Here is a 15759-nt window from a genome sequence, read left to right as displayed (position 1 = left end):
GAGGGACTGGCCTGGCAGAGGGCAGAGCAGGTCGCCGGTGTCTTCCTCTGGTCTCTCAGTCGTTCACTATGTAGTGCACACACACACACACACACACACACACACACACACACACACGTGCAGGTGAAATAAAAAGAACTAGGGGTTGCTCCAAACTTGTAAATATTGTAAGTACCGGTTACACTGAGAGGTTTCAGCGTTCAGTGGACTCTGCGTGTTCACAGTGGGGATGCTTAATCAGTAAACTCAGCAGATACCTGTAAATCTGAAAAACAGTGAAATCAGTTTAGTTTCTAACCATGTTCCAGAAGGCTCACCTAAACGGCTAATATACTAGAACAACCAGTATTGTCTCCACGTTGCCACAGTGCTTCCCACTAACTGGTGCTGCTCCAGTTTTTCCTGATGTCGTAGGTGTTCACGCATTCATCCGTGCAACCTGCAGTAGCAGACTCGCTGTGTGCCAAGATGGGACCCTCTCTGGTGGGTGTAGGACACTATTTATTGAAATTCTAGACAGCAATTGCACAGGAGAGGGCAGTAGCAAAGTGAATCCTGCAAAGGAGGGGGGGTGACCTGTGGGCACCAGAGCAGGGTGCATGGAGGTCCTGCTGCTGTGAGACACACCTTGAAGAGCTAAGTTAGGAGTACAGGAGAGGAATTCCAGAGAGGGAGGATGGTCATATGCAGGATACCTCGGATGGAAAGGAGGCCCAAAGACAGCGCAGGGGGCAGTTCGGTGGGTGGTGACATTATCTGGTGAGTTGCAGCTTTGTTTCTGGAAAGTCTGGAATTCCCAAGGCAGGCAGCAGAGCAGGCCATACGGCAATGGATTTTTTTTTTTTTTTCAGCAGGGGAGTGAAATAAATGGGCAGAGCTGTTTGAGAGGTTGCTGCTGGAGATGTGGAGGATGGATTAATGGGCTGGAAAAGATTGGAGGTGGGAGGTCAATTAGGAATCTGTTGCCAAAGGGTGCAGCTAACAGCCGTAGAGAGTGGGGGAGAGGCAGCTGTCTACAGAGACAGCAGAGAAGGAGAAAGCAGTAAAGAGAAGCCACTATGTCAGAATCAGGGGAGATGGGGAGAGTTTTGGGGACTGAAGGAGGAGCCCAAGGGAGGAAGGAGCAGGGATGCGGGACCGGAAGCCGATCACAGACCTGCTAGGATGCTGCCCTGGAGCCCAGGAGCTCACAAGCTCACGAGCAGCAGGATGTCTCCAGTGGGCATGGACCCAGGAAATAAAGGCGCTGGAGATTTGGGGAGGGAGTGTCAGCCATGGGGAAGAGGAGCCTGGCATCAGACTGGAGAGTTGGGGACCAGTGGATTTGGGGAACAGGCTGATGGTAAATGTAAGAAAGCTTGTTGCTGAGTGGGTGTAAGATCAGAGCAGTAGGGGGAGGGACAAGAAGTGCCAACAGGTAATCCATGACAACCAGGACTGGAGTGATTGCATCAGTAGGGACCAACTCCAGAGAAAAGAGTTTCCCCGAGGAACAATAAAACCACAGCAAGAAAGCCATAGAGACTGATTTCAAGTTGGATTAGAAAAGATGATTTCAATTGGAGGTGTATTTCTAAATCACCAACTATTACACTAACATAATTGGAAAACACAGAGGAAAGATCATAAAACAAAATAATTGCATAAAGTTTCTACTTTCAAAGGTGACCATTATTAATGTACACTTCTTTTTAGAATCTTCTAGTCATATTTATACAACAATAAAAGGGAGGCAGCATATGCGCAGAATGTCAGCTCTCAGGATGCCTCATCAGGAGATGGCCACAATTTTGAAGCAATGTAGCAAGTTCCAGGTCATCCCAAGCTAGGTTCCAAGACCCATTCTCAACAAACAAGCAAACTCCAAAAAACACAGTGGGGTTTCAGCTGTGGCTCAGCCCTTAGGAGCAGGGACTGCCTGTGCAGGAGTTCAGTTCCCAGCACCCCTTCCAGGCAGCCCAGGACTGCCTCTAACTCCAGCTCCAAGAGGTAGCCCCGCCCCCACATGTCCACAGACACAAAAATACAAATGAAATCATCTTTTTTAAAACAAGAAAGGACATCATGATACACTGTGACAGGGGCATGGACTTGTGGCAATCAAGCGCGGCGGGGGTGGGGGGAGTGGAAAGGAGAGACCAGAGTACAAAGCAGTGAATCTGCCTCAGTGTCTCTGCTTGTGAAACTCACTCCTGGGACCTAGTGGTACAAAGGAAGCACCTCCTCACCCCAGGGGTCCTCTGGAAAGACTGGCTCTGCCCTTACTCCATTTCTATGCGGTTCTGTATCTTGCTTCCTCCTGTGTTATTTTCATTTCCATTAAAAAGAGAAAATCAAAATCTTTAGGAACCTTGTTTAATGATCCCATTCTGTTCCTGCAGAGGCATGTTGCCAAACATTTAGCCATCTTTTCAAATTTTATACCACGATTGCATCCTTTTCTTCAAAGAAATAAAGGGGTGGGGCCATCTTCAGATAGTATCTTTTTGTGCACAACACTTAAAAGTCATTACTCAGTTTTCTTGTTCAGACCTGGAATGAAGTTTCTGGGTAAAGGGCATGGATCCTTTTAGCTAAGATGTGTAATTGGCTCTCCTAGAGCGGTGGCAATTGATATCCCCAGCTGCACACTTAGGCAGGTGGTTCTTCTCCACCTAAATGACAAGAGGGCTTACTGAAAAATAACGCCACCTCTATCGGGATTATTTTCCTCTAAAATATGCTTGGCTCTCACTAGCATGATTCTGTCTTCAACAGCGCTACCACCAGCTTGAAATAAAAAGGAAACTGGATGCCTTAGCTCGGAAGGAGCGGATTCAGAGGCTGAAGGTAAACTCTTTTACCTTTTAATAACATTTTGTGATTTCAACAGTCCCCCCACCCCCAGCAGTTATTATACCTACTTTTGGAGAGCCCACATAGCTCAGGTCAAGCAAATGCTTCTATTGAGCCTGGATCTCCGCTGCCATCAATATAGATGCTGATAGAACAGGTTCTGCTCCCGAGAAATGCATTCTGAGCACGAAAAACTTTCCAAGACAAAAGTAAAAATAGCCAAATTTGAAAGGTGGCTTCTTTTTTTTTTTTTTTGTGGCAGAAGCCAAAGGATATTCATGTATCTCGAGAAAATAAAAAGAGACGGTAACGTTTGTGTATGAAGGAAAATAAAACATTAGAAGAATTATACAATCACACATTTTCATTCGAATGTCACCCTTTAAAATTCTGGTGGGAACAAGCTTCCTCGGTAGAAGAAAGCGTGATCAGATCTAAGACATTTCGTGCTAGGTATTTTTAAATCTCTTGGTTGTTCTCTATTTTTGTTCTCTGCAGTGAACTTACAAAATGCATCCATTTGAATCAGGAGATGAGAGATTCAATTAGGCATGTTTCAGTTGAGGGTGGCAGATTTATTTGATTTCTTGAGCTATTTGAAATCATGAGCTGTTTGTTCTTAATTGTCTGTGGTATTACAAATGTGGAAACATATTTCACAAACCGATAAGTATTTGTAAAGAATTCACAGGGAACCTGTCTCCTTAAGATTAAAATTTTCCTATCTGGGTTGATGGACTCAAATTTGTTTTATTGGGGTCAAAGGCTAATCTTGTTACCAAAGTGTTGGCCAACAAGACATAGATAGCTTCTCAGGGCTCAGGAGAACGGGGGTTCAGCTTGGCTGGCTGTGCCTCGTGTCATGGGCTGTTACAGGTTGTGGATGCAATACCAGAAGTACTGAGTTCCAGTGGGGCTCATGTTTCCCTTCCTTTGCCTTATGCAATGCAGACGAGGGACACTAAGTGGGTCACCGGGAGTGCTGCGGCCACTTGGGTTCCTCCCATTGGACACTTCTATTGGGACTGTCAAGGCTCACTGCGTATTTTGTAATTGCCAAAGGCAGGTTTTACGTTCCTTCTATTTAATAGGCAAATTTGCTTCAGGGCATTATTGAGTTATTGTTTTTGTATAAAATGAATCTTTTCTGGGAGCCTCTTCTGGTAAGAGTAGTGAGGTACAACAGGAACTCTGTAGTGGCCCAACAAACATTGTCTTGAAGGAAAAGGTACTCAGAGTGACTACTTCATGTGCAGCTGGAGGAGACTCTGTTTTCTGCCACTCACCACCACACCAGTCCCTGACAGGGTTGTAAGAGCCTTGCCAACCTCCATGTCCAAACACAGAGTGGCCTTCTTCATGGGGAGGGCTTTGATCTCATAGCATGTTGTGTATCAGGTGCTAAGCTAACCCCATAATCTATACATCAACTTCACAAATTTCTTTCTCATTCTAGGGAGAACGTACAAGACGTTTTATTGAAGATAACATGCCCATTCTGACACCCCACCCCCCAGCTGGCCCAAAGAGTAACCATGGCTGTAGCGTTCTGGCTGAGGAAGGACGTTCTAGTCCATTAACACTGGTGAGCCCTATTAAGCACTCTGTCCCAGATAATTAATTTATGATTTCTCATTAATCTCAGAAAGAAGGCTCTATGGGAAGCATGTCTGCACAGCCCTGTAGCCTTGAAAACACAGTCAAAGGAACAGTTGGAAGCCACAGCCTCCTACCTGCTCAAGTCTCCATTAACAGAGCCCCCTCCAGCCACAATCCCTGAACGTGCAGCTTTTTAAGTGCAGATCACGTATGCTCACAAACATACCCAGCTCCCTCCCCATCCCCCACCCCTGCTCTTCTTTACCCAAGGAAAAGTGCAAAACCTACCTGGTGTCTAAGATCACACACTATGAGCTGAAGTTATCTATCTCAGTATTTACACTTCGGCTCGGCAACGTGGCCCTGTCGAGACTCTGGCTGTGTTTTCTGACGTCTGGGTATGGTTCTTGCTCTTTTGTGGTCTGCCCGAATTCAGCAGTGCCAGGCTGTATGGTGGTGACATTATACTATTTCAGGTTATCAAAAATACATGCTTCTACTCTGAGATATTAAATGTGGTGAAATTCCATCTGAAGAAATCATACACTGATATTTCATCCCAGAATACATTGTCTGTTGCCCATGGTGAGATTTGATGGAAGAAGGGCACAGTTCTTCAAAACAATACAGATTCAGGAAAGATTTAAAAAAAAAAAACTGCTGGATGTTGGTGGTTGAAGCAGGACTAAGCTCCCCATGAAGTCTTTACTCTTGGTTTTCATGGCTGAATGCTTTTCCTTGTAAACTCTGATCATTTTTGTTTGTGTTGCACAATATTTGTGGAGAAACTATAAAGCCTTCAGAATGTTGAGGAAGTCTGTCATGTATGACCTTAAGCTTCAACATTCTGCAAAAGGCAGACGTGTCTTAACCTGTCCTGGTCGAACAGCCCAAGTCTTGCTAAGCCCCGCTTTTCTCTGGACTGTTTCTCCTCTTCCAGGTCTGATGTGAATGTAGGTGTGTATGCACAAATATGTCTTTGTTGGACAGTGATTCACTAGCCTCTCCCAAGCTTTCCCCAGAAGGAAATAGTGCTGCTTTTTGTCCTCCACCTGGTTCAGAGAGGGAAAACCCCTTTAAGGGCTTCTTTCTGTCCTCCACCTGGTTCAGAGAGGGAAAATCCCTTTAAGGGATGCTCTCTGTCCTCCACCTAGTTCAGAGAGGGAAAACCCCTTTAAGGGCTTCTTTCTGTCCTCTACCTAGTTCAGAGAGGGAAAACCCCTTTAAGGGATGCTCTCTGTCCTCCACCTGGTTCGGAGAGGAAAACCCCTTTAAGGTTTCTTTCAGTTTTGCTGGCGAACCCCCCTCAGGAGATAGTTTGTGTGTTGCTGTGCTGGAGTGAGGGAGTCCTCTGGAAATCAGAGGCTACAGTGCCATCGCCGGACACTTCAACACAGGGCTGCAGCTGGATGACAGGCTGTGTGTCCCGTGCACTTTACTGCCTAGCTACCATGATTCTTAGGTAGATTTCCTGCTTCAAGGAGACTCAAGTCCCCCTTTGGTTTGGACCTCCTGTCCTGGACATAGCCCTTCTCAGTTTAAACCCTGGCTACTGACAGTCCTACAGAGACAGGAAACCTTACAGGATGTCACCATTTTTCTTGAGCTTCCCTGAGGAAACCTCTGGCACCACATGCTCCTGCACTTGGTTGCTAATTGCCCTAAACGTTCAGACACCGTGCAAGCATTTAGCTGTGCCATCTCCATTAAAACCAGGAGAGCCATCTCAACTGAGTCTGCGCATTTTTGGGAAATTCACTCCCTGGAATCCCCTAGAGAATGAGCAGAATTTGGCTAAGCTGAGTAATGTCCAGGTAGCCAATTTCAACTCACGTCTTGGTACAGCTTTGAGAACATTAAGACAGTGCCATATTTATTACAGGAAGATGTATTCGCATATTGTAAAAATGCAGCAAACTTAAGGTAGCCTCTGATATGAGCTATGAGAGTTCAGGGCTCACAGCTGGTAGTTAATGGGAGATTTGTTTTCAGAGATAAATGTGATCAGTTGAGCGTTTGACTGCCACATCCATCTGACAGGATGATCTTTGTGTGCAATTGCACAGCCGTGACATTAAGAGCACAGCCCCCAATAGATATTCTGATTTGTACTAACCTGCTTTCCCCGACTTCTACACAAGATTTTTTGACAGGAGACCCTCAACGGCATATATGGGTCCAGTAGAGTCTACAAGAGTTCCTTTGGGTGATCTGAGTCTCTTATTAAGAAGAGTCTGGGTTCGTTTCTGCACGCGGTTTTTAAGACCTCTCTTAGGTTTAGCTCTTGCTTTCTCTGAGATCTCTGTTACATCAGTGGATCCATGTGTGTCTGTTGTGGTTCAGGTTTGCAGAGATTCTGTTCATTAATTTCCTCGTCGCCGAGACCAAAGGCCTTTGAGAATTTGACTGAGGCAGGAAAAGCTTAGGCGGCTTACAGTTTGAGGATGTAGAGTTCATCACGATGGAGCAGGTATTGAAGCTGGTGGCACCACGGTGGAGGGAGCATGTGGCTGGGGCTTTTTCTCCTTCTCACAGCCTTCAGACCAGGAAGCAGAGAGAAAACTAGAAGCAGGACACTCAAAGAACACGAAGAGTTGCCATTCAGAGAGAGGCTTCTTCCCTTCAGCCTTTGCCTACTACCATGGGATTCATCAACTCCTGAAAGAGCAGCTCCAGTTTTGGACCAAGTATTGAAACAGCCAGTGGGAGGCATTTCACATTCAAGTTATAAGTGATTCTAAGCAGTAATGGCTTAACCATGGGGATCATCCCCACCCCAGGCCAGGCCCATGAGTCTCAGGTGACTCTATGAAGTCATCAAACACCTAGACTCCTTCTGTGTTGCTCACCCACCAGCTTGGGGTACCTGTTTCATCCACAGCTGCTAGGGCTGTGTATCACCATGTGGATGCTGCAGCCTGAGGGAAGGGGTCTGCTGGAAAGTAAGGACACACTCCCCTTCTCTTTGAGTGTGAACAGGGTGTGTCACGAGAGTCTCTTTTGTTCACATTTTACTGGACTGAAGGGAGAGGCCCATCTTTGCACAGAGGCCTAGGGAAGTCTGGGGAAACATGCTCTCTTTGGCCAGACATGTTTCCAAATGAAAGTTCTGTTATCGGAGAAGAGAGGAGAGCAAATATTAGGCAGTGTTATCTCTGTTGCTCCTCTCTGGTCCTGGCTCAGAGACCACTCTTCCTTGGTTTTTAGATCCCCATCTCCCTCTTGCCTCATCAGTTGGATAAAAGTTTTAACTGCTTCTGTGAGAACTTAGTTTTCCTTAGAGTTCTTGGTTAACTGTAAATATTCTAAGAATACATCATTTCACATTTCTGTTCACTGGCATCCATCAGTCTGATTGACTAATAGAATCTTTGGATGTTAAATATTACTTTTTAGCTGCTCCTTGCTTGGTCTAAGGTGAGTATTCAGTATGTGCCTACTGTTGAAAAATCAGAAGATGAACAGTGTGTGCACACATGCTTCTCGAGATGCTGTGAGAACAAGGGCTTAGTAATAGTCACTGGCTGCCCGTTCTTTACGTGTGTATTTATACATACATTTGCGGAATGGAATATTTGTGGCTCATCATCCTTTTGAGTCAATGTACAAAATGCTGTTCATGAATCATTTATACACTGTCCTTCTCATACTCCTTTGCCCAAACACACATGTCCTATTCTTAGCATGTTTTCTACTGTCTTCGTATAATAGGACAACTGGACCAAAAGTTTCACTCCTCCCTGCTTTTGATGCATTGCTAATCTTTATACTAAACTTATGATATTCTGTTGACACCCCTCAAAGGCACTTACAATGTTCCACGTTGGCACTTTTTGTATTCACTGCAGTATATTCTTGATTGGAAAGTGTCTCTGTTGGGGGCTCAGCAGGGAACAGATGGCTCATACAAATAGAGTAATTAGGAAGTTGTTTAATAAAGAAACTATTTAGGAAGCTACAGCAGGGCAAAGAGAAACCAGCTAGGGATGGTAAGCCCAATGGGGTCAGCACCATGGGAAACCACAGTCCCTAGATTGAAAGAGGGAAAGGGAGACAATAGATTCCAGAAGCAGCAGGTAGGGCCCCCAGCTGGGAAGGGCTCCTCTGCAGAAGTGTTAACACTTAGGTGGCAGGAACCATTTCTACCCTGCAGGGATGATGGGAGTAAAGGCCTCCATTTCATCTTCCCTTCTTCTCTGATGTGACTCCTATCTTTGGTAGAACCCAACTACAGTGCTGAGGTTGATTGGTAAATTCTTTGAAGGAATCCCTTCCAGGGCCCAGAGCGCTGCAGCCAGAGACATAGACGAACGATTGGAAGCGGCTCAGCGTGGAGACGTTCATTTTTACATAGTGCGTCCCAGTGTTGCCAACTATAATCTTTCATTTTGTTTTCTTACATTTGTAGGAAGCAGCTGACGACACGTAATTGGTGAGGCATTATAGCCGAGCACCTGCCTGTCCTGTTGTCTGCTTTTACTTTGGGTGCCAACCCTGCGGCATAATGAATTCAGAGTGGATTGTATATTGAAAACATTGAAACCGAAATGAGTCTGTTCCAATCATATCATTTCAGATCTCTCCAGTACGAACATTATTCAGCTTAACATTTAATTCAGCAAAGCCATTCTTTGCAGAAACGCACTACTGCCAGGAGTTTACAGTACCAGCAAAGAATACGGGACTATAATAGAGGCCACCTCCTTTGTCTACGAGGCTCCATCCCTGTGATATTTGGTTATGCAGAGGACTCCAACACCATATGTTTAACAAATACTTTGGGTCAGAAGGCTGTGTATAATGGAAGAATATAATTAAAGTTTAATCTGTTCAGTTAAAAAGACACCATTAATTACTCTGGGCAATTTGTTGGATTATTAATTGGTTCTGGAAACATGTCAAGATACTAATTTAAATGGAACTTTCTCCCCTAATTGTCTAGACATCCCCTCGGCCATATACTGCCCCAGGAAATATGCAGCCTCCGATTCGATTGCAGCCTCTTCTCAGTAATCACACAACGAGAAATGTTTCAAAGATAACTCCAGAGTCCAAACCCAAAATCTCATTGCTGGAAAGCGAAACTCCGTTTCCTATTGGGGTAAATGCTATTTTCTTTAAGAAATATATTCTTTTAAATTGTTGATTTAAATCTTGTACTGTCGAAGGTTCTGAGATGCCATATTTAGTTTGTCCACACAGTGAAACTTTTCTGTGCATTCATTAAGCACTTACTGTGTACTTCTGATGAACTCGTTCTGTGACGGGAAGACCTGAGGATTATGGAGTTGAGCAGAATCCACGAAGGGTGGGTTCATAATGATGTGCAGTGCCAGCTCACTATGAAGAAGATGGAGGAAAAACAAAGAAGTCTTCTCACAGGCACAAATGGCTGTCCTCAGACGTGACCCTGTGTGGACTCCTTGCAGATTTAGATACAGGAAAACCAGACAACGGGATTCTGCATGGCTGGTCTGTGTTTGCACTGGGAGTAGCTTTCCTATCAGTGTGTGAAGTTAGTTGGAGGTTGAACTCATCATACCCACGGGTTTGACACTGCATCCCTTTCAAGGTTATATCTTGGGCAATCTTTGGTCTTTAAAGTGTAAAAAGGCTAAGTATGGGTACTGTGAAACAGAATCTACCTAAACAGGGGATAACAAGCCAGACCATTCCCACACTGGGGAGAGACAGATTGTGTCTCTAGCTTGCAGAACCATTTGCTAGTTTAAGAGTTTGTGTCACAAATGTAATTGCCGTTAATTGGAAGGTTCATTCCTTACTAGGCAATACCACCCACGAACCTAAGACATTGCCCCCTTTCACTGACAAATGCCCTTCCTGCAGATAAATGAGCGCTTGCATTTCATACTAAATATACATGCGCAACCACGGCATCCCAATCCATGGGATGTGGTTTTAGCTTATGAGAGTGCTTTACACTCCGTGTTCGGTTAATTTACTGGTAGCTTCTCAAAGGCTAGAGAAGTTTAATGGGAAGCAGTGGCTTCTAGTTTGCACAGCTGGGAGTGAGGCAGGCTCCTGGGTCAGTGGCACATTCTCGCCATTTTAGCCACTGTTCAAGAGTAGCCAGATCCCACGAGACTATTTCAGGCTACTTAAAATAACACGCAAGCAGGATCCTGTCATGTTATAGTAATCCGAAATAGGAGATTTGTCCTGATCATGGGCCATTAATCCACCAAGCATTATCAAGTGACCAAAGCTTGTAGGAGCAATGAATGTTGTTTCCCTGGTTGGCAGAGGCACTGGGGAGACAGGATCACAATGAGGAGGAGGTTGCTTGGTGACCAAAGAATCAGAACAGGGCTGTGTCTCAAGTGTTCTTGGCTCAGGTTAAGGCTTCCTGAGGCACCCATCTCGTCTAGGAATGGGCTTGCCAAAAGTACCAGAAATCTCACAGGTCTTTGCCTAAAACTCTCTGTGTCCTCTGGGGTTAGCTTTGCCATTAGGGCTGGACATACTCAAAGCCTAATGGGTAAGACTTTCTCCCCACTAGGTGGTGCCCCAATGGGTGCTTCCTGTGTTTTCTTCCCATGCGTCTGTAGTTCTCAGTTCTACTTTGGTAAATTTTCTTCCTAGACGTAAGAACACTGATAGTGAGAATACACATGGTTTTTACACCCATCAGATGTTTGTTTTGCTCTCAGTGATTTCCCCCCAAATTAACTGTGAGACACTGGCTACCAGTAATAGCTATATATACACCTGGTGACATATAATAATATAATAGATAACTCAAGTATTGAGAGTATGGGTCATTGAAAAAGAGGCACTGGGTAGCTCTCTGCACCAACAAGTTGAAAATTAATTTCATGTTAGTTCCAAATACCTAAATGTTTAAATATTTTAGGCACTTAAGACAGGCTAGGTACTGAAGAAGAACAAGTGTTGTTATTATTATTATTGATTATCAAGGCAGACATCAGTAACTTACTGGAGCTTACTATGTAATAGACATAAACAAAATAGGCCATGAAAAGAGACATGCTTTTATTAATAGTATTGATGGTGAAAGTGCTACCAGACAAACTCTTCATGGCCTGCATTGTTGCTAAGTATATATTGGGCCCTGGGTCGACCCTTCCTGCCTTACTGAAAGAGGGTTTACAGGCATAAGGACTGGAAGTACCACAGATGAAATGAGGTTGAACTTGTCTTAGCAGTCCGAGTGAGCATCTGCAGGAAAAAGTGGTGCACACGGCCAACAGCAGGTTGGCTTTGATGCCACTAATCACTTGGCAAGCATTGCTAACATTCAGAGGGCGCCTCTCTTGCCAGGGGAAATCCTAAGTGTTTTCAAAGTCCTGCATGGAGGATCTGCCACCATTTTAACGTTGGGAATCTGCCCAAGGAACCGTGCACATGTATGCAAAGGCACATGTATGCAAAGGCACATGTATGCAAAAGCGGAACCACTTATTTACAGTAGTGAACAACTGGGAAAAGTTTCCCTTTATGAAGTATAGTTTAAGATGCTTAAGTACATAAAAATACACTATAATTATATGTAATGGTTTATAAAATCACCCAATATACGTTCAGTTAAAAATAGAAAAAGAACAAGATATTAATTTTGAAAAAAATATGATTAAAATCATTTCCAAAACACGACAAGCACCTGATACCAGTTATGCTATTTGTTTTTTTTTAAAGGAGTTAAAATTATCCAAATTCTCAGTATTCTAGGTAGTTAATTCTAGGTCATTAATTTCAATATTTGTATCATGCACATTTACTTTTATTTGATATTCTAGGCTTAATGCAATGTATTGAAGAATGAACCAGGAAACTAAGGAAGAACACTCAGTGTAATTTAGCATTCCTACATTAGAATCCGCTTAAACAACAGTGTAGCTTTTATTCAAGGTTTGAGCTAGACATGCACTCACTCACTCTGCTTTTATTTACTTAATAACCAGTGCTCTTTGGAGAGCTTTCTTTCCCTAAAATAATTTTTCATTATTAAGCATTTCAAAATTTAGACGAAATGGGCTGAAAACTAATTAGAAACACAAAATATAAATGTGCTGCAAATTTATAGTGAGTCAGTAGAAATGCTTCTTAAAAATTGGTGCAAAATGTATAAAAATATCTAAAAATTCCTTAAAGTTTGAAAATTTACATCAGATACATGAAATAACCAATTTGTAAAAATGTTTGGACTCATGTCTGTCTGGTAAGGATTATTGGTTTTATTTTTAAAGTTTTTAAATGATCGAGGAGAGGCATTTTGATTAAACTCTCAAGCAACATAAAGATATATCCCACAAGGATAAATTAATGTTTAAAATTTTCCATTTGTTCTTACTTTTTAAATAAAAATCCTTGTAAAAATCACTTAAAAGAAATGTTGCATTATACTGTGTATAAATAGTCTCATATTTCCATACTATTTAGTGAGAAATACATAATCTAATTTAAAAAAACAAGCAAAGTTTAACAATTTGCCTATATATGGGTTTTTAGGATGACTGAGCTGAATTTATATGTATGTGTGGACACACATACTTAACACACACACATATGTGTGTGCCCAAATGCACATTTACAGCACAGTATTCATACTTACACTTCATATTAATAGTAAATCTGTTATGGGGTTTATTCCCGTTTGCAGGATTTCTGGGTCAAAGAGTATTCTCTTTGAAATTTGGTGAATATTTTTGTTTGTCTTTCATTATATTTGAAGTAATTCCAATAGTCTATAAGCTGGTGTTTGATCTCAGCCTTGCTCCTCCTGCCTGTTCAAACCCGGGGATGTGTGAGGCCGGGGTGTGAAGGCAATACTTCCTATCTCTCAGTGGACGGGCCAGCTGTACCCCAGAGTCTAGCCCTGCATCCCTCCTCGTGTGCAGGTAACTAAATGAACTCTTTCTTGAGTGGCGTTCCTACGTCTTCTATTAAACCACATTTCCACAAGGTTAAAAACATGTGCTTGTGGAATTTGCAATGGACGCAGAGTGTGACTTCAATAGATGCAAATGTGTATTGGGGTTGGTCTACTGTTTTCAGCGGGGTTTGTGGGCACTGTCAATCACCCAGGCTGCTTGTGTGTCCCTGGGTCTTACATCGTGGTCTGTGATTGCAGGGCAAGAAGGCAATGATGAAATTCAGGAACTTCATGGACAATTCCCAGAGGCTGGATGCCTGCCAACTTCCAGACATTAACATTTACCAGATTCCTGTCCCCCCGATGCCCCAGCCCCAAGCAGGAAAGATCTTCAGGGAGAACAGGTTCGAGCCTTGGAGGAGGAAGAGGCTGCGTCCCATCACCGCTCCCAATGGCTTAGAGCCCCTCTGCACCAGGGTGATTATGGCTCAAATGTTCTTTTATTACTGTAACACCGATGACGTCACACCAGCTGAGGTCTGTAGTAGAAGAATTTTCTAGAATCAAGGACAAAACTGCATTGTATAAAGAAATAAAATATTTTTGTAAGTGCATGAGTGAGTTAAAGGAAACATCTGGGTAGTTCAGCCGAAAAGCTAGTTTAGCATCATCACTGATAAGAGAACCCTCATGAAGTCTTGTGGCCAGATTCAGTTTGACTGACTCCAACTTTTCCCCCTTAATTAATTAACATTTAATTCATGGATTTAGGCATAGCTGGAGAGTATAATAAATATTATCAAATTTTACTTTTAATGGTTTATTGCGAATTAGTGAATATTGCCTACAGTTTTTTTTCAGGGTTCTTTGAAAATGCTGGGCTTTGTCCCACATTTCCCCAAAGCCTTGGTACAGCACATGTTTGTAAGCTTAGATGAACTTAGACAGCTCCAGTCTTGTACGAGAGCAAAGTACCTCTTCTTTTTCATTTGGTAAATACACAAATTAATTACGTGAGATCTCCGTGACTCTTAGCAGACAGTGGGATTGACATTTTCCAGAGTGAACGTCAAGTGGTGAACTACTCCTTTGCATCCACCCCTGCATCCGCGCTCCCAAGCCAGTTTTGTCTCCAGCATCCCTTTCCACTCTCAGCTGCTGCCCTCCCCTCTAACCTTCTCAAAAGGCCAGGACTTCTTTTCCTCGCAGTTTCAAATCTCCTCCTTTCAGTTTAGTTTTCACAGTTCTCTCTTTCTTCCTGGTTCTGTCTCTGGCGGAGCCTTCTATGTCATCTGTGAAGACTCCTTCGCCCTGCCTGCCTCATCTCTGACGGATACTGTTCTCTGTAGATTGTGTCTTTGGCCTTCTTGGCACAGCGTCTCTGCTTTTTACACAGCGTGATCAAGTCCTTTCTATGTGGACTGCACCTTAGACCGGTTTTCTCTTTTCTTTTACATTTTAAATAGTTATTCTTTGAAAATTTCACACTTAGCATATTTTATGTTACATACTCCCAACTACCTCTCTCCAACGGACACTCAAGCATACCAACTGACTTCACACCCAACTTTATGTCTATTACTATTATTATTATTATTAATCTCCCTGGGGCCATCAGTGCTGATCATTTATAAATTATTGTGGAGCTACTGGGTGTGTGTGTAACCTGTCAGTGGCCGCATACCCAAATAAAAGTGACTACACCTCCCTTAGCACCACCACCAACTGTAAAAACCTCCTAAGTTGGGGTTTGTGGGAACTCAGACACTCATCTTAATCCATGATGGAGCAGTGATTGGCTTGTGCAGGCAACCACAACTGTGTGAGCTGGTGTGTGCTCCAACACTATCCCGACTGTGTGAGCAGATGTGAGTACCAACCCTACCGAATTTTAGCTAATTAACTAATTAATTATTCAAGACAGGATTTCTCTGTGTAATAGCACTAGCTGTTCTGGAACTTGGATTGTAGACCAGGCTGGCCTTGAACTCACAAAGACCCACTTACCTCTGTCTTTGAGTGCTGGGATTAAAGGTATGTATTCCCACTCCAAGTGACTTTTTAAAGATTGTCTCAAGTGTGTCTGATAGATTTTTGGTATTTTGTATTTTCCTTGACTCTAAAAATTTCATTTCATTTTTAATTTCAATTTCTTCAGTAACCTGATAATCACCCAGTAGTGTGTGTTTATTCTCCGTGTGTTTGAGTGCTCTACGTACCATCTGTAGTTTACAGTGCTGATGGTATCTAGCTTTGTTCCACTGTGGTCTAATAGAATATGCTATTCTAATTTTCCTATGTTTGTTGAGACTTTCTGTGAATCCAAGTATGTGGCCAACTGTGGAGAACGTTCTCATGGACTGCTGAGAAGAATGTCTATTATTCAGTGCTTGAGCAGAATGTTCTATAGATTCCTTGTAGGTCCTTTGGATTTGTGATGTCATTTAACTCCAATGTTTCTCTCTTTATAT

At 43.1% G+C, this 15759-nt stretch overlaps 1 protein-coding gene across 5 annotated transcripts in view; it reads left to right on the top strand.

Annotated features, from left to right (window-relative positions):
- The window catches only part of Erich3 (glutamate rich 3), a 92695-nt gene that overhangs the window by 28274 nt on the left and 48662 nt on the right, over positions 1-15759 (top strand). For all 5 annotated transcript variants that reach the window (XM_050149500.1, XM_050149497.1, XM_050149496.1 and 2 more), the window contains 4 exons: positions 2758-2829; positions 4292-4420; positions 9377-9535; positions 13547-13765. In XM_050149500.1, coding sequence (XP_050005457.1) covers positions 2758-2829; positions 4292-4420; positions 9377-9535; positions 13547-13765 — 579 coding nt within the window. The remainder of the gene's footprint in view (positions 1-2757; positions 2830-4291; positions 4421-9376; positions 9536-13546; positions 13766-15759) is intronic.

Source organism: Alexandromys fortis, unplaced genomic scaffold (assembly GCF_014885135.2).
Source record: "Alexandromys fortis isolate MF-2015 unplaced genomic scaffold, M_Fortis_MF-2015_v1.1 scaffold_68, whole genome shotgun sequence".
NCBI lineage: Eukaryota > Metazoa > Chordata > Mammalia > Rodentia > Cricetidae > Alexandromys > Alexandromys fortis.
This window is presented reverse-complemented; position numbering and strand designations above follow the sequence as displayed.